At 43.3% G+C, this 18,502-nt stretch overlaps 1 protein-coding gene across 8 annotated transcripts in view; it reads right to left on the bottom strand.

The window, feature by feature from the left end:
• Positions 1–18,502, bottom strand: part of casz1 (castor zinc finger 1) — a 169,757-nt gene that overhangs the window by 7,724 nt on the left and 143,531 nt on the right. For 6 of the 8 annotated variants that reach the window (XM_046397585.1, XM_046397588.1, XM_046397587.1 and 3 more), the window contains 13 exons: positions 18,179–18,244; positions 15,431–15,527; positions 12,702–12,866; positions 10,900–11,072; positions 9,547–10,415; positions 5,892–6,024; positions 5,459–5,522; positions 4,238–4,401; positions 3,848–3,970; positions 3,421–3,741; positions 3,116–3,314; positions 2,119–2,290; positions 396–544 (listed from right to left, as the gene is read on the bottom strand). In XM_046397585.1, coding sequence (XP_046253541.1) covers positions 396–544; positions 2,119–2,290; positions 3,116–3,314; positions 3,421–3,741; positions 3,848–3,970; positions 4,238–4,401; positions 5,459–5,522; positions 5,892–6,024; positions 9,547–10,415; positions 10,900–11,072; positions 12,702–12,866; positions 15,431–15,527; positions 18,179–18,244 — 2,695 coding nt within the window. The remainder of the gene's footprint in view (positions 1–395; positions 545–2,118; positions 2,291–3,115; positions 3,315–3,420; positions 3,742–3,847; positions 3,971–4,237; positions 4,402–5,458; positions 5,523–5,891; positions 6,025–9,546; positions 10,416–10,899; positions 11,073–12,701; positions 12,867–15,430; positions 15,528–18,178; positions 18,245–18,502) is intronic. The other 2 variants (XM_046397583.1, XM_046397590.1) reach the window with 1 other exon arrangement.

The following is an 18,502-nucleotide window of genomic DNA, read 5'->3' as shown; positions in this document are numbered from 1 at the left end:
AGCTGAAATCATTAAAACAAGTAGAAATCAGATTTTAATAACATCAATAGTACAAAAATCTGAATAAAAGTAAAAATCTACAAAATGTATTAGCTCATTTGCATTTTTTTTTTCTTTTTTCACTTTCTTTCTTTCTTTCTTTGCCATTAAAACATCTTAGTATTTATTGGCAAACACTGGCCAAAACAAAAGCACTGAGTCTTAATAGTAGTAAACTAGATTTAAACATCTACACTGCATAAATACCCAATTTAAACTGTCAGTAAAAGGGTGTGTGAGGTACTTGGCTTTGCTGGAACTTCAGCACCTGTTTTAAGTTATGCGCGTACGTATTTTCAGATAATTACCCTTTTCAGAATGGTATGTGTCAGATGTCACTGTTGGTGTGCTTGTACCTGGGATGGGACTCTATCAAAGTTCTTCCCCAGCATCCGCCTCATGTGTTTACGTGCGTGGGAGGTCATCTGGTGCTTGAGCAGGAAGGAGAACTGGCAACCCTCACGGATGCAGTGGAAGTGGCTGTTGACTTGGTTATACTTACAACCTGCAAAAAGAAACCAGTAACAGTTGTAGACTCTCCAATCGCAGATTAATTCATCTTTGGCTCAATGAGAGGATGTCTGAGAGCAGCTCCTGCACTAAACACAATATCATCACTGAGCCTGTGTTCTGATTAGATCAAACAGAGAGTTAAGTATTTTTAGGTTTTTCTAATCTCATGATATATCTCTGACAAAAGAGGGATCGGGTTTCAAAGTGTTTCAGAGTGTACATGTAGGAGGAATATTAGATCACTCCAGTGTCACACTGAGCAAGTCAAGGCTTCTGTGCACTAGACCTGTGGAGCTCTTTTATTACACTGACATGCTTTATTCAATTAGGAATTTACATAAATAAATTCTCATTTTCTGTGGGCCAATAATGCACACACCCCTGCAAACCAAAGTAAATATACAATTATTACCATATTAAATTCATTTTTCAAAGTATCTCCATTGTCATTTTCCCTTTTGTTCTCCACTGTACTGCTGTCTGCTTCATATTCTTCTGCTCTTTTTCTCGTGTTTTAACCGCTCTAGCTCTAATTGCTTTATGATTTCAAATTAAATGAATGTTCTGTTTTGTGTCTGTTAATCAAATACCATTATATAAAAGCAGGCAGAAATAATTGAAAGAGTAACATGCGAGGCAGGTGCTAGCATGTCAGTAACCATGGCACCCAGTTTAAGAGCACAACACGTCTGTGTCATCAAATAGCTTTTGCACACACAACGTTTTAAACACGCAAAGTTGAGCAAATAACAGTAACCCCCGTGACATGGAGGGCCTTTTGTGAGACAGAAACCAGGTAACATCATCAGCGGTGTTCAGTTTAATGTTGCTGCCATGGATACTGGCAACCCATCAATTCTTTATGACTGGAGTGCGAGCGATGGTAATCCTTTCTGTCCCCCCACCCCCCTCCAGCCCAAACAATACAGTTGGCAGATCAGGCTGGGGACAAAAAACAGCTGTTTAGGGCCTGGTTTTTGTTTGCTTTGTTTCTGTGTTCTGAAAAGCTTGTGTAACCACCTGAAAAAAAAAAAACAGATCACTTTTAATTCATTTCTGTGTGATGGCAGCGGTGGCTGTGAGGCGCAGCTTCAGAACACAAACAGGCTAAACCAGACAAGCCGGATAATTAACAAACACAAACCTAATTGCTCATTTCTGACAGGGGCAAAAGGAAGAAGAAAACAACCTGGATGTGATTGCCCCCTTTGACGTTATTGCTCATATAGTACAGGCAAGACTACCTTTGGGACTTGACGTGCCATTGTGAATATGCAAAATACAGCAACAAAACCTACAAGGCAGACTTGTTTCATGCCTCTTAAACAACTCACACAGCATGACACTGTTTGCCAACACTGGCCTCTCTCCCTTTGTAAACACACAGCATATCCTCTTGCAACAACCACAGGAAATCAGGCTACATCTTTCTCAATTTAACACCTTTAATCCACGCACATGCCCTGTAAGATATTTTCAAAAGATGAGGTGTTTAGACATGGATGGCTTGTGGGACGACGTAGAGGGAAAAAAAGGGGAAAAAAAAGCAAATAAAAAAACACTTACCCAGCCGCCCACACTCCTCCCTCTTGGTGAAATATTTGAAGCCATTGGCGGCACGGCGCTCTGCCTTCTCGTGCTTCTTGACGTGCCACGGCAGCTTGGTGGTGATGTTAGTGACAAAGTAGCAGCCGGGCCGCAGACAGTGATAGTGGCCCCTCATTCTGAACTCGCAGTGCTGCAGAAAAGACACATCATTTCCAATTTCATGAGTGAAATGTGGCGAATGTCTGAAAGCCCAAGCAGCTGACCAACATCATTTCATGTTTCTTTGAGTGCAGTTAAAGGTGAGCACAGTTTCTCCAAAAACATAAGCAACACCTCACAATCCTTTACTTTCTGGTCATTTGGAACGTCTCACTTTTCTATGTACAGTGACTTTTTTTTTTCCAGGCTTTCCACAAGCACCCCTCCTCTCTAACATGTCTGTACACCACCATCTGTTTGTGAGGCTCAGATCCCAAAGGACTGGGCCAAATAAGATCTGCTCAGTTCAGGAGATGGAGACTAAAGGGAAAAAGAGGCGGAGGAGGAGGGGGGACGAGGAGGGAGGGAGAGGAGGGCTTTTGTGAGAGGGGTGATTTTCGACACATTAATGAATTCATTTAAACGGTTTTCCAAATACGAGCTCATGAGAGCAGGCAGGGGCTGCCATTTAGGTTTCATTTGCGAAGCATTCCCCTGATTTTTGCCCTATTCCAGACAGCCTTGTTTACTGTGCAAGTGACAATGATTTATTGGGTAATATCAGCTAAATTGGCCTTTTCTGAGAGGAGAATGCGGCAGTCAAAATGACATCATTGACATATAAACAGGCATTACTGGGGTGAGTCGACTGTCTTTTTCAGCAGAGATGGAAGACGGGGAGCAGCAGTTGTGAAAGCCTTGAGTCAAATAACCTCAAACACTGGTCTAATAGATAGCATACTTCATGCTTAGAAAACTCTGGGGGATGACAGTAGGTGATTCAGCTCCTGGCTGGGTTATCAAGCTGCACACTCACCTGGTTGGGACAAAGACACTGGAGAGAGTAGTAGGAAAACTGGTCACGGATGTTGACCAGGTTGTTGTTGGGGTTGATGTGGTCCAAACAATGGGACTCGGCCTTGCCAGACGTCTTGCACACATACTTGCAATTCCCAAACAAGCAGTGGAAGTGGAACTTGTTCGAGTACTTACAGTCAGTAGCCAAACAGGGATCGCTGTACAAATACAAATGGGAAATACAGTTTAATCAACACTTGTCCCAAAGGGGAAAAGCAACCCATTAAAGTAAAAAAGTAAGACACAAGTAAATGTTTCTCCTACTTTTCCTGGAACTGCAGGAAACCAGGTTTGACTTGTGGCTTAGCATTCTCCAGAGATGTGGTGGCCAGAGGGGAGTTTGCCGGCAGGTTGGGCATTGAGGCCGGCATCTGAGGGATGCTGCCGGCCAGCTGCTTCCAGGCCAGCAGGGAGGGAGGAGGGGAGCTGTAGCCACCAGAGGAAGTGAGGTGTGCCACATCCATGGCGGGATTGTTGGCCATGGAGACGGGGGCTGCGGGCTGCAGCGGGGCTACCTCACTGGCGTCCTTGCCATCACCGAACTGAGGCTCTGACTTCACTTTCAAGGTGGCTCGGAGGTGAAAGCTGAAAAAAAACAAGATGAAAGTTCATTTTTATGTTGATCAATAAAGCCAAAAGCGAAAATGTGGAAAGGGTATATTTTCTGATTATGAACCACAGTGACACTCACTTAGCATGTTTTATGGCCCCATCCACAGTGCTGAAGAGTGCACCACAGTCCTCTATCAGGCAGTGAAAGTGCACTTTCTGAAGGAAGTCACACTGAGCCTCGCAGAAGTCATCTGTGTCAAACCTTCACAAGTAGAGATAATGAGGCTGGTAAGTTTACTCGTCTGACAGTAAACGTCCTTTGCACTGTCATCATAAGTCATCACAAATTCCCACATCACCGGATTCTTTGTTGTTTCGGGGGGTTTCCGCTGATATAGTATGTGAGGAATAGTATTTACAGAAAGAAGCCCTCTATGTACAATACTTTTAAATACTGACTGCTTTCTCACTATCAAAATGAGTGAGTGAAGTGAATCAAACTACAGTGCACTTCCTGTGTGTTTTCTACCTGCGGAGGTATGTCCTCCAGATCTCAGTGGGTTTTTCTGACGTGGGCCTCTTCAGGACTCTGTTCAGATACTGCACTGCCTCCGGTGTGTTGCTGCCCTGGCCTGCCTCCAGCTCTGCCTTCAGGTTCATGGTGCTGAACAGGGCAGGGTTCACCTGCGACATCTACAGAACACACAGCACATAAACAACCAGCTGCTTGGTTAGCTGAGCATACGTAAACTGGGTACTCGCATTTGTCAGTGAAAGTGTGGGACACACACACACACACAAACAGACATACAACCACACAAATGTTTTGGCAAGGCAAAAAAAGCACAGCCAGATTTACAAACATCCAGGCTTTTGCTTGAGTGCAGGCCAAGCGTGTTTGCCAAACGTCCTCTGGGAGTAACTGTTAACCCTTTCATGTGATGTGGTGGCTTGAATCAAACCCCCAAAAGCTGACATGACACGAGGAGCTGGTGGACAACAGGTCTTCAAGCTCCTGCACCATCTGCGTTTAATGACTGCTTTGAGGAGAGCAACTCTGAAGTTAAACTCTCCTGGGGAGAGGTTAAAAAAAGGCAAAACATGTGTATGTGTGTGTGTGTGTGTGTGTGTGTGTGTGTGTTTGTGTGTGTGTGTGTGTGTGTGTGTTTGTGTGTGTGTGTGTGTGTGTGTGTGTGGGGGGGGGGGGGGGGGGCGGCTGATCTGTCATTACACCATCAATTTAATGGAAACCACGTAGCACATTTGTATCAGTCAGATAAGATGTATGATTAAGACAATGTCCACTTTAATCTTCACAACCCCCCCCCCCCACACACACATATTTAAATCCCCATACGCTAACATTTAGTGTGGTAAAAAATGAGAGTAGCGCCTTCCTATTTTTTTTCTCCTCTGACTTTTTAATCAAATAATTTACAAACTCTATAAATAAATGTAGCGCGAGGTGGGGGAAGAAAAAGTATAAAGGAGGAGAAAAAAATGGACGGTGAGTTCAAAACAGCTCATCAAAAAACAAACATCTCTATATATCTGGCATGACACCCAGCTACTGCTTCATTATATTAATTTGTGAGAGGTGCAGTGAAAATTACACTGTATGAAAAATGGCTGGAAAATTTAAATGATACAAACTCATCTTATTAGCGGTGAAACATTAAAAAACAAACAGGCCCCTCTGTGTCCCGCTAATTTGTCTTTGGATGAAAGGCATTTGATGGATGGATCTTACCTTATTCATAAGCGAGGATAAAAGAGATGTATTCCCTGGTACAGGGTGTCCGTTTGATTCATTACTGAAACAAGGAAAATGAACAATGTTTAGTCAAGATTTGCATGAGAACAGTAAATATTACTATTTATCACACAAGGTGTGCCTGTATAATGAAGAAGAAAAATGCTGTCTTAAGAAATAAGATCTGCTGTGAGTTGGAGGGAAAATGTTGTGGATTTTGTAATTGTTATACACACATATATAAATAAAATAATTTTGATAAGCAATTGTGAATATCATCATGACTGCCGAGAATGTAGAAATCATCCATCGATCAGAGAAAACTATTGCTTTGTTGATCTATTTTTTGAATATATTACATGAATTTAGAAGAAGAAGAATCAACATGCTCCATTAGCATTAACCCTCTGTGTAGCGTGCAGGTGTTTACCTGTGGTCTTTTTTGCTCAGGTCCAGGCTGTGCTCCTGTGTGGAGTCTTGGGAGGCCCCAGAGTTGGCATCCGCCGGCTCCTGCTTCACTTGAACCAGATTGAACTGGCTGGCTGAAGCCAACTGGCCATTCCCTGAGGATCAGGCAAGAGAGGCAGAGAAGAGACAACAAAGTTATTGTTGGTCAGCATTATTACCCTATGATGAGATCCAATCTGACTTCTGTCCTGGCCCGAAAAGAATACTCCGAGTGATAATCATTGCGAAATTATGTCAGGCCGTCAAGCCTTTTAAATGGTGATTGAGAGGCGGGAGATATGAGGGAAAAAGACTCCTTTTTCTGCAGCACTTGTCACAACTCATTTGCCAGGCTGCCTCTTAACTGGTCATTAAGTGAGATGCTAATGCTGAGGGAAAGTGGCAGTCTCAGATTGGCCACCCCCCCTTCCCACCTTCCCAGGCTCCTTGTTGGCTTGACAACAGACGGCAGCCAATGCCACTGAGTGTACCCACAAGGAACAGGGGTGTTATGTCGGTCAGATTGGAGCTGACAGCCAATCAGATTGGTTCAAATAGCGTGACCTCTCGATCACATTCTCCTACAAATAGGTATTCAGTGCATGCTGTGAGTGAGGACAGGAGCCCTGAACTGAAATAAATAAAGACCAGGGGATGACGTGGGGTAAAAATGCTGACAGGAAAGTGAATTCTGCCCCACCCCCACAATCCCCAAGGGATTGAAATATTAATTTGTCCTGGGGCTACACAGAAAGCAGGGCTTTTGGTAGACAATAAGGGGTGGTTTATTTTTTTTTTTAAATGTGAGTTGGAGGCTACCCTGTTGTGGCCTCTCAAACACAACAGACTGCAGAATACCAGCAGCCATGATTGGTTTAGTGAGGAAATCTGTTGTTTAGGAATCGGGGCTGGTGCTGAGGGATAGTGACAGGCAAGGTCATGGACAACCAAGTGTGTGCCCTTGGCCCTCATCCTGGTGAGGCCCCACTTGTTTTCTTGCTGGGGAGAAAATAAGACCAGCCTACGTAAGGGGGACACCGAGCAGAGTTCCCCCCGCTGGAAGATGACCCAGAGACATATCAGGCAGAATCAGAGTGGAAAAGCCAGTCTTGGGCCTTGTCAGCTGAAAGCTCTGAGATGGGCAAGTGTCAGTGTCAGTTCATTTTGACAATGGCTGAGGTTGGAGGGGCTGTAGGTGGGGTTGGGGTGGAGCTACAGGAAAACAGCAGTCAAACAATTTTGCGTCTGTTTCGAGGTCACTGAACGCTAAGCAAGACTCTTTCCAGCACTCTTCCCCTCCCCCCAACTTGAAAAGAGTACACCCAAAATTAACTAGCCAGACAAATCCTGCCTTGTCAGTGACAATTAAATCAACACTCTGACCAAATGAGAGCACATTACATCAAGAGCAGCCACTCACTATATGATCTACATATAATCGTCAGGCAGATTATAGCATTCTCTCACTATATCAAGGATAAGTTAACGTTTAAGGTGGATTATAATGCATAAGTCTCTTATTCCGCTGCACATCGTCAATTTATTTTTTTCTACTTCCCAAAGAAGGAGAACAAATGAGTTTGACTCAAAGCAGCTTCTTTCTGGAAATTATCCAGGAATAATGTACCACCATGTAATTACTCCGGATAAGATACAGAGCTTGTGAAAGATCATTTGTACTGTGTGTCTAATTAGTAAACCCTTCAGATGCTTGAATCTCTGGGAAAAACACTTAGGGGTAAATTAGAGTGGAACATTAATAAAAATAGAAAAAAAAAAAAAACACTGAGAAAATGCTGAAAGCAGAAACAGGAAAAATGTACAATTCGCCACAACAGAGGTGAAGTTTCACAACCCTATGAAAAAATAAACCCTGTGAAAAATAGCCACAAACGCTGTGACTTTTCTCTCAGAAGCACAAACCACTTCCTCCTCATTTTAGCCCCAAATGTCCTGTTCACACATTTTATGAAGCAAATATGAGAAACAAAACTGCAGCTGCCCCTCCATCCTGTATGTGCACTGAACTTTTCAGCCAAGTGTGTGACTACGATATAGAGGAGCCTATTTCGAACCACCTCTGTTATCCAGCAGAGAGATCCGAGATGCAGCCTCTCAGTGAGACAACGAGAGGGGTGGTGAAGGCACCATCTGTGGAGGCCCCACCCTCAGTGGGGGCCCTCAGACTACCTGCTGGAAGCCCAGAGGTGGAGCTCAGCCTGACAGCCTGGGCTCAGCTCGACTCCCCGGAGCAGCTGCCCCAGCTCTCTCCCAGGGCCTGTCCTGCTCCGGGAACACCACCAGGAATTGTAATCCTTCCCAGTCACAACATCCGGAGATGCTCCCCCTTGCAGACCCATTTACAATCTGTACTCCACCTGCTCAGGCTCAGCACAGGAGGCCCCACTGCTACTGAATGCAAGACTGTGCTCGGGAGTACATTATCAATTTAATGCTTTAACTTCATTTTCATTTTCAGAAGCTTTGTTTAGAGCAATATGATAAACATAGACAAGGCAATTACCTTCAAAATTTATGTGAATTGTGTTTATGCTAAATAGTTACTGACATGTTTTTGTGGGAACAGAAGGTTTCTTCAAATTCAAAAAGTGTGTCTTTGTTGATGCATGCAAGTGCGTCTGAGTTCTTCTATCAGTGAAAAAAAGTCTCTTTCTCAGCTCTGGTGCATTGAGTCATTTCTGCCTGAGCGATTTCTGTTTTTTTTTTTTTTATCAGTTTGCATAGAGGATACGGAAAAAGGAAAAAAAAAAAAACAACATTTTTTGTTCTTGCAATTTCTGAGCTTAATTTCATTCCACCTCCATTTGCTTGGAACGGGCACAGACATAGATAAGAAACCAATGATGAGGAAACATGTTCAACACGGGCCCCGGGAGCCCCCACTCTGAACATCATAAGAGACTTTTACAGGCTCTACTCTCCCCTGTCAGCGCATTTATCTTCAAATGGATTGTGGGTATCTAGCAAACGATCAACACAATAACAAGCCCAGAGCAGAGAACCATGCCTCCGGTATGTTCCTTTAAGCCCGAGAGCATTAGTTTTTCTGCTTTTCCCCTTCACCGTGGGATAGTCATAGAAATGACCTTTGAGTGCACTTTCTCTTCTCTTGCTGTAGTGCAGTGAAGTCCACACACAGAAAAAAGGATGTGGCTTTTAGTATCCCTGCACTATATTCTCCGAGGACTCTGACACAGCTCAAAAGGTTATTGTTTGTCATATTCTAATACTTTTGTCTCTTAATAGACTAACAGGCAACGCTAACCTTTACAACAGACGACCAATTTATTCATGTATAATTTGCAAGTGTGTTAAACTGGTTCGACATTAATCAGGAGAGAAAACGAATTAGTAGCAAGGCTGTGTTATAAATTAATATGTCGGTTATTTTTAGATGAATCGATTGATAGTTGTCTTCAACTTACTTGTTTTGTCTGAACACCAGTCCAGAACACAAGCATATTACATTTACAATAATATCAAGCAAAATAGACAATCTGCATATTTGATGTTTTGAAATTGAAATATTGAAATTCTTGAACATTACTTTTTTATTCACAAATGATTCGTTTCCACTGTGTATGTATCAAAAAGAATGATGTACATTGGTGACTGACCTATCTCTGGGTTGTTGGAAGGCTTCACAGCAGCAGCTGCCAGTCTGGCCATCATGGGTGATATCAGACCTTTGCTTGCTGAGATCTTCTCCATGATAGAGGAGGTGGCAAAGGAGGTTGGTGTAGATGCCATGGCTCCATCTGCCCCCGCTGTGGAGCAACCTTGGGTCAGTGAGTCGGTGGGCATGGAGTGGGCCCCAGAAGATGCGGCTGATATCAGGCTCGCGGCTGGTGGAGGTGGCTGAAGAGGCAGCCTGGGCATGAGTGGGAAGAACGGATTGGATGCGGCAAGAGCACTGTTGGAAAGAGCCAGGGCCACTGGCATGTTGCTGGGCAGAGCCTGGGACAGCAGGCTGGACATACGCTGGCTGGCGCTAGACAGCGTAGGTGCAGGTTTGAGGGTGTGGCCCGATGTAGAGGAGGAGGAGACAGCTGTGGTGGGTGTGGCCAATAGGTGCGGTACAGTGGTGGACTGCTGGGTGGTAGGTGAGGCACTCAGGCTGGAGTTCTTGCTGCTCATAGTTGAGAAATCCATCAGGTCATCGTTGCTCGACTCCTCTGGCTCATCCTTCGGTGCCAGGAAGGTGGAAGAGAGGCCCATGACACCGGAGGAGCGGATGTGCCGGCGCTCGTGTTTGCGCTTGTGGGAGGTCATCTGGCTGGTGGAGGTAAAGGTGAAGCCGCAGCCTGAGCGGATGCAGTGGAAGTGGTTGGTAGCTTTGCTGTATACGCAGCCCTCATACTTGCACTCCTCATACTTATAGAACTTCTTGAAGCCATCTTTGGCATAGGCATCATCCTTGATGTGATAGCTCTTGTGCTTCTCAATGTCACACTTGTTCTTGAAGGTGAATGTGCAGCCCGGGCGCCTGAAAAACAAATACATGATCAGCTATGATACTTGGTTACAAAGCCAACTCAGTACCTCAGTGCCATTTTGACTCATGGAGAGGGTCCACATCATTCGAATACTTCACAACGGAGGAATGATAATTGAGGTGATTGAGTAACACACACAACAGCAGTTCATTGACACTTTGCCACATGCAGCCTTTGCCAGAGGGATACACACCAGGATGACCAAATGATTCTGTACATCTGCTGATAACACTCATGGTGCATACTCTTCAAAATAAGCTAATAAGAGTGTTTTTTAATAATTTACTTTTCTTTTATATGCATACTGTTTTTTTCTCATTCCCTTCTAACTGTAACTTTCTGATGTTCAAAAATACTGACGTTCAAAAATCCATCTGATGTTCGCTTCTGTAGCTATAGTAAGTGTTTTTATTTTTGTTTTTCTACATGTAAAACATTTGGTGGAGAAACTTCCAGCACATTAAGCCTGTTTACCTGCAGTGGAAGTGTGTAGTCTTCTGCCCGTAGAACTGACACCCGACAGTGCCACAATCCTCAGTTGCACGAAATCTCTGGAAGCCATCATTGATCAGCTGGGCGTTCTTTTTGTGGAAGTTTTCATGAGTCATGACATCTGAGGTGCTGGTGTACACCTTGCTGCAGCCCACCTGCAAAGCAGAGACAAAGCATGGCAATCGAAAGACAAGATCTGGGCCTACGGCAGACATGAGAGTTTCAGTTTGCAAGAATGGTTTCAAAAAAGCCAACTTCTAAAACGCAGTGCTTTAAAGAGATGTGATATACTGTACAAGCTGCACAGACAGGAGCTCAGTGTGGTTAAGAAAATGCTAGTGGCCTAGAAATGGGTAGAAGAAGGTTGTTTTCACACGTTCACAATTTAATTTGTGCCAATGTGCACCAGAGCAGCACAAGTTTCAAACCTGTGAATTGGAAATGATCTTGTCATTGTGCCGATTTCAGAAAACAAAAAAGGGACTGAAATAGGCAGTGGTCACAGCTGAAACTTAAGTACCTCACAGACAAAGCTGCCTTTTTACGAAATGAAATTCATATTTATAGGATGACGATGCAGTCACCACAAACTTACTGTAACTCTGAGAACAAATTTCAAAGGTGGAGGGGGCAGAGGAAAGCTGACGGGAGAAAGATGACTGCTTGGCCTTTAGTTTAAAATGTTCTGCTACTCAGGACTCCTCAGAGCCAACAGAGGGGGAAAAAACAGGTAATGTTTGAATTAAAAGCAGCAATTGTATATCATCCCTGGCACTTTTCACCCGTACAAACGGGGCAACTTCTCCATATTGAGTCAAACAATGAAAAAAATGCCACTCTGTTTTTTTTCTCCCTAAATGAAGAGAGCCGATGCCAACATCTGCAGGTTCTCAGGGACTGTTAAAACAAGGGCTGAAATGTCCTAATAACAATTACACCGTTAGAGGGGTTTAAAAAAGAATATATCTCAAGCCATCCTCCGCTGCGCTGCTGCCCTGCCGGCGAGAAAGCTCTCGGCACAATGACACTTTGAAAATAAGCAGATGTAAAAAATTAAACAAATCCAGAAGGGGAGAATAATCTTCAACTGGCTGCTTGGTACTAAAAGATGAAAAATGTGTAGTTTATATAAACACCTAACTGAATTTTATCCATGCCAATTAAGGAGCGAGAGAGCGAAGAGGTGGGGAAAGTACCAGCAGCCTCACGTGTATTCACCCTTTTTCAATATTCTTTTATTTACTTTAGGACACGTTTTGCCAAGCTGCTCTTAAAAGACACTTTAATGTGAATAAAAATCCTCATCTATGCAGGTAAACTGTGTGGCTCTCAAACCTCCTGAAGTCATATATATTTTACAGACTGCAGATCGCGGCATCGTCTATATCACAATGCCCTAAGCCCTTTCTTACCCACCCTATGTTGCTACAAACTGTACTGAAAAGATGTCATTGCTGCAAAAAGTTTAAGGTTCTTAATGGAACATAACCATGCTTTAGGCTCTACGTATTCTGTGTGTGAGCTGGTTGACTGTCAACCACACTTATTTTGTGGCTCTGGAACATAAAATGATGTCTTCAACATCACATTTCACTTTGTTATGTGCATGGTGAGTTGTGGGTTATTTGTAATGTTTGTGACAAACAAGTGTGGTTATATTTGCAGATATTTTTCTGTTTCCGTGTGTGTGCCTTTGTGTGTACGCAGGTCTACTGTACATGACTGTGGGTTCATTGTGGGTGCATGTGTAGGTGGTGGAGGAGGTGTGAGTCGTTGTAGTGTACCTGCATGCAATGGTAATGGGTGCTTTTTCCATTGAGGTGGCAGCCATGGTAGTAGACGCTGCAGTCGTCCAGAGGGCTGAAACGCATGAAGCCATGCTGCAGGGAGTTGTCCCTTTTCTTGTGCATGTTGTAGTGCCTGATTACATCCTGCTTACTGGTAAACCTCTGCAAAAGGGGAGGGTGTGGGGGGGGGGGAGAATGTACGGCAACAGGTTGGTGTTTATTTAAACCAGTCACAGAATCAGCAACAAGTCACTTTATCTCTGTGGAAGCAGCAGCTGCAACATGCAGGAGCCAATTGGCAGCTGGGGAGGGCTGTGCACACTGCAATGGAGAGGGCCAGGACGTCTTTAAAGCTGACAGGTTCTGTGGTTATTGATTTCCTTTGCATATCATAAAGTTGTGCCCTATCCAAATGCAGCACCAAAGGCTCGGGGACTTTCTGAGCACAGGAGAAGCTTCCACATGGAACATGAAGTATGTTCCCCATACGCCCACTGTCTTACATTATGTTTCCCCCTACATTGCGTTTTCCCTTCCACTGAGAGGTTTTTTTTTTTTAATTAAGATGAATCAATTGACATGCAAGATCACAGTTCTGATGTTTCTGGCTCTGGAAAAATTATGTTCCATGCAGATGGTTTCTCAGACGTGCACAGGGGAAAACAGAAGACAACAGAAACAAACAAACAAACAAGCCAACCAAAAAACGTTTTCCCTTTCAATTCGCTGAGATATGATTCCATTTTTAATTAAAGCATTAACACTTGCTTTTTGTGAAGGCTTCGCTTGTAATGATGAGTGGATATGCAAAGAGACCTGCCTTCTAAAATTACGGAATAATTAAATAAATAAATTTAAAAAACCCTTCCCACACCCTGGAATCAGGAAGGGAAAACGGTAAAGTCACTCCACAGAGACCTGCAGCAACCAAATCTGCTGTAATTGGGCTTAAGCTGATGTTACAGAAACTGTAACTGGAGAAGAGCGAATCAATGAGACGTTTCTGTCTTCAGTCCATATTTATCTCCAGTTGAGGGAAAAACATCAGAAAGAACCATTCTAAAAAGCAACTAATTACTGTACAAAGTAGGGTAATTGCTTTGTGTCATGTGTTCCACTTGTGCACAGTAAAAAGCTAAGATCTCACACAGCTGTTCATTCCCTTCTCTTGGCCTGTTTCCCACTGCATATTTCTGAGATGTTTGACTCCTGTAGGAGCAAACACTTCAGGAGGATTTTTTAATCTTGGGCTGATGAATGCCTTTGATTCAACGCTTTTTAAAATAATTTTCCTGAAAAATCCAGAGCTTATTTCTGGGCCTTTCTGGTATCTAATAGTTAATGATGACCGGAAGATAAGTTGAACTGCGGTCATGGTACATTCGATCCATCAAGCCGTCCAAAATAGGCCATGGAGAGAGCTGACTGGGAAAAAGATCTCATTTTCAGTTGAGTGGTGATGAAGGTTGGGAGTCACTTGCTACATTTATTTTAGGATTCCCACTAGTGTGGCAAGATGCACACTCTCGCTCATGTACAAGCCCATGAAAGGAGAATGTTAAGACTCAGCCAATCGGCCTGAGGCTGGCAGTTGGATAATATTCCAGGAGAGTGTGTCATGTAACATTTCATGAGTTATCGCTTCGAAAGGGGCTGCTCATCACTGCTTGCTTGTTTTTTTCAGGGTATTGACATCCCTGAGTGCTGGCTTCCAAAGCATATCTGTGTTTCCGCGCAACGCAAAAGCAACAGAGAAATGTGGACCTGACCGTGGAAATTGCCATGATAACCTGAACTAACACTCTAAATAATGACATGAAATGATTTTCCTTTGTATTCCTCCAAGAACGTGTCCCATCAGACTGTGAAGTGGGATTCATGCAGAAAATGAAAGCTTGGATCTGTAATGCTTTTCACCACATAAACAATATTTATCGAGCAGTAATCTCTCTTGATCAGGAGCAGACAAAGGAGATTACGGCTGAAGATGGCTTAATTCAGAAAATTGTTAGGAAAGGAAAGAAAACACACACAGCTCTAGCTGTGCATGGATTTTTGACATCTTTGACAAATCTTCCGGTGTTTGTCTAACTCTCTCAGGCCATATGCTACAGCAAACACAAGACCTGTATTATGATCTGCTCTGTGTTTATTCTCTTTCCTGTGCCATACATGACAACTCCCGGGACCCGGATAAGATTAATAACGTGAAAGGGGATTAAAGGCAGGCCCCCAGTCAGTGGCAGATGTCTTTAGAAAAAAGAAACACATAGATTAAAAAAAGGAGGAGGAGTATTTCGAGCATATTTACAATTAACCTTGTGATAAAAGGCCAACTGTCAAAGAACAACTGCCTGGAATATGCCTGCAAACTGAATGGAGGTTAACACCCATAGCCTCTGCGGCAAAACCAAAGGGCAACAAACTTTTCATCAAAGCAGACTTTGATTGGGTGTGGCCACACAAAAGTGACACATTTGTATATCCTGGGATGTACAAAGAAATAGATTCTAAGCTTTCAGTCACCTGATGTAACCTTACCGACGAAAAACTGAAACCAGTGAGGGTTGGCACTTGGAACAAGATGATCTTTATCCATCCTATTTTCCTTACTGTATCAGAATCTGACCTGTCAAGCGCTTATTTTATACTGATGTGTGCAACCCAGAGAAGGAAAATGTAAAATGTGTATTTGGGTGAGTTCAAAAAAGTGATTAAGTACTCACGCTCACCTGGTAGTTACACTCGGGGTCCATGCAGTGGTAATGCTCTCTGTACTGGTAGGCACAGTGCACGTGTCCACAGTGTTGACTTCCAGAGAACCTGAAAACCAAACCAAGTCGCAGGAAGAACATTAACGGTTCCACATTTTGACAGCTACGCAGAGATGTGAATTAAAACAACTGCAAGACTGGGAAACACGTCCGGAACATTCCTTACCCAGCACAGTCACACGGATGGAAAAGCAGAATGACAAAACAGGTTGTAAAAATGCAATTCAAAAATAATCAACAGCAAATCAGGAATGATTTGTGAAGAAATCATCTGAAATACCAAGAAAAGCACAGAATGAAACAGGTGAAGGAGCTTTGAAAGACGTCATGCTCGTCTCACCTTCAAAGTGACAGAACTCACACCTTCAGACTGACTTGTGCTTTCCACACTGCTGCAACAATTTACTCGTCTGTCACACCAATTTCAGCCGAATTAGCTCCATTTATTTCCAAAGCAGCCGTAAGAGACACTTATTACACTGAAACCCTTTCCCTCGACACGCATACACACACCCACTCAAGGATCGGGAACCCCATGACTACTTTATTTCTTATCGCTGTGAATACCCTTGTCAAATCAATGCACAGTTCTTTCAGGTTAACCACAATTTTACTGAGTGAGAAAAAGGGTTAGCTTTCCTGCGAAGTAGGCACAGCTCTGTCTATCTTTCAACACAAACCCCTTTCATTCTCTCATCCAAAAATACAGATTCTAGCCTGATGCTAGTTAAAAAAAAGGGCTGCTGCTTGCTATAGCACAGCCACTTTTACGGTGGTGATTATAAGCCTGATGATGATGACTGTTAAAATCCTCCAATTACCAGTGAAAACACACAAATAAACATTTGCACTGCTGCTGCCAAGAACTCCATCTGGTAGTGCTGAGGAGAGGGGGGAAAAGGGGGCTAAGTAATATTTTTTCCCTCTCTCTTTCGTTTTTTTCCTTGTTAGGATTATCCCAGAGCTGCATTTACAGATCACTTTGCTGAGTTCATTAAGCTAATTGAACGCCATATCCACTACTGTTTTTAAGTTGGCTGTGCGAGTGTGTGTCTGAGTGTGTGTGTGTGTGGAAAATGATGATGGAGGTAAAGGGGGCTTTGGGAAGGTCTGATGGGTCTTTTAGAGACAAAACCAAAAGTTGTGTGCACAGAATAAAGCCAACATATGTCTCACCCATTAGGGTTTTCTATACTCTTCTTTCATGTAGAAACACGCACACATTTACACTTATGAACACACAAACCTGCCATCTATCCCATCCCCCAGGGAGTATGGCCCACCCCTCTGCTCACTGCCCAGCTGTATCACTTTGCCTCTGGACAATTCCCACTTGCCGCGTCAGGGGGCCTAATGGGCCGCTGCTATTCAGCAGCAGATTAAATATTAATATCGCCACGATACAGAGATTGCAGCGCATCTCCAGTTACAATAGAGATACACAGATCAAAGTGCCGAAGCAATAGTGGCTGCATGAAAGCATTTAAAGACTGAAAACTGCAACTAAACGGTACGAGGGAAGCTCTTTAAAACATCAAACTTCAGTGTGGTGAGGAGATGAAGAACTTTTTTTTTCTCTTTTCACTAGGACTGAATATGAACACGTTTACAAAGCTGGTTTTTAGTATTAATGTGCAGTCATTAGCCCAAGCTCCAAAGAGAACTCCCCTCCCCTGCTTCTACCTCCCCTCTCCGTGCTACATTTGCCCTTTTTATGAGCCCTCCTTTTCCATTTTTTTCCTCCCTCTTCTTCTATCCTTTCTCTTTTTTTCCCAACCCCAACACGGAAATTGAAACTGTATCTGGGCTTATCTGCAGCCTCCCCGTGCATCAACTGCCGAGATGTTTAGACAAATTTTATGCATTATGCAGCGCAAATATCAAAACAGTTCTTGGCAGTGCCAGCAGAAGCCTCATTAAAAATTCCTTAATTAAATCTTCTTGCAAAATGTAATCAGTCCAAGGAAGGGGTTTTGTGTGTGTGTGTGTGTATGTGTGTGCAGAAGAGGACGGGTGTGTATGTGTGTGTGTGTGTCTGTCAGTGCCAAGGCTTTGATTTGTGCCCTTCATGTTATGGCTTGGAGAAGTAATCATTAACGCCAAAGCCACTTTGGCTTTTCAAATGCTGTTTTTCTCTCTTTTTAAATGGAATAAACAAACAAGTGATAATCACCTTTCTAGTGTCGGCTCAAAATGAATCCAGAAGGGAGGACATTGTTCTGTGTCCAAAGAAACAAAAGATTCCTCCCCTCCCCTGATGTTTTTGTCTTTGTTGGTGTGAACGACTGACTTTTTAGATCCGTGGTTTTCTCATGTGTTCAACAATAAACAACAGAACTCGAGAAGAACCTGGCCGAAGCTCATATCCTCTCTGTGTCAGTTAACAGCTAACAGCAGAGTTGCGCAGAATTATGTTCTCCTCGATGTTTTAATGTTATACACACCATAAGCATTTATTCAACCAGTTACAGTAAGCTACCATCAAACCATTTCACTTTCATTACCCCTCATCCTTCTACCCCCCTCAGCACATAAATTGCAGTCTTTTCTTAATCAATTTACTGCACACAGAACATCCTTACACCACTCTACAATCTAGTTACATCACTGCATAAAACACACATTGGACGATAAAAAAAGGTTCATCTCTGTTTTGGGTATATTTTTTCATTGCAGTAGCAAATTGAGGGATTTGCATACCTGGCAATATATTTCTGGTAGAGGTTGATGTCATCGCTGGCGGGCTTATCTGGTGGCAGGCCATTCCTAATGCAACAGCAAACACAAAAGAGACAGGATTAATGGTGAGGTTGGACTGCCTGTTGTTAATAAAAACAAAGTGACACAATATTTACTTCCAAGCCGCTCCCAAACTTTGGACTATCAATATACATTTTCTTGTGGCACAACAGCGTTTTCATGTGCCGTATGAATCAGGGTTGAAAGGTGCACACTTTGATGCATGGTCTCCCAACCAATGAAAGGCAAAATGCAGGAGCAAAGGGACATTAATCTTTTATGCGG

This window comes from Scatophagus argus, chromosome 8 (assembly GCF_020382885.2).
Source record: "Scatophagus argus isolate fScaArg1 chromosome 8, fScaArg1.pri, whole genome shotgun sequence".
Lineage (NCBI taxonomy): Eukaryota > Metazoa > Chordata > Actinopteri > Scatophagidae > Scatophagus > Scatophagus argus.
The sequence above is the reverse complement of the archived record's forward strand: the minus strand, read 5'-3'. Positions and strand labels throughout refer to the sequence as shown.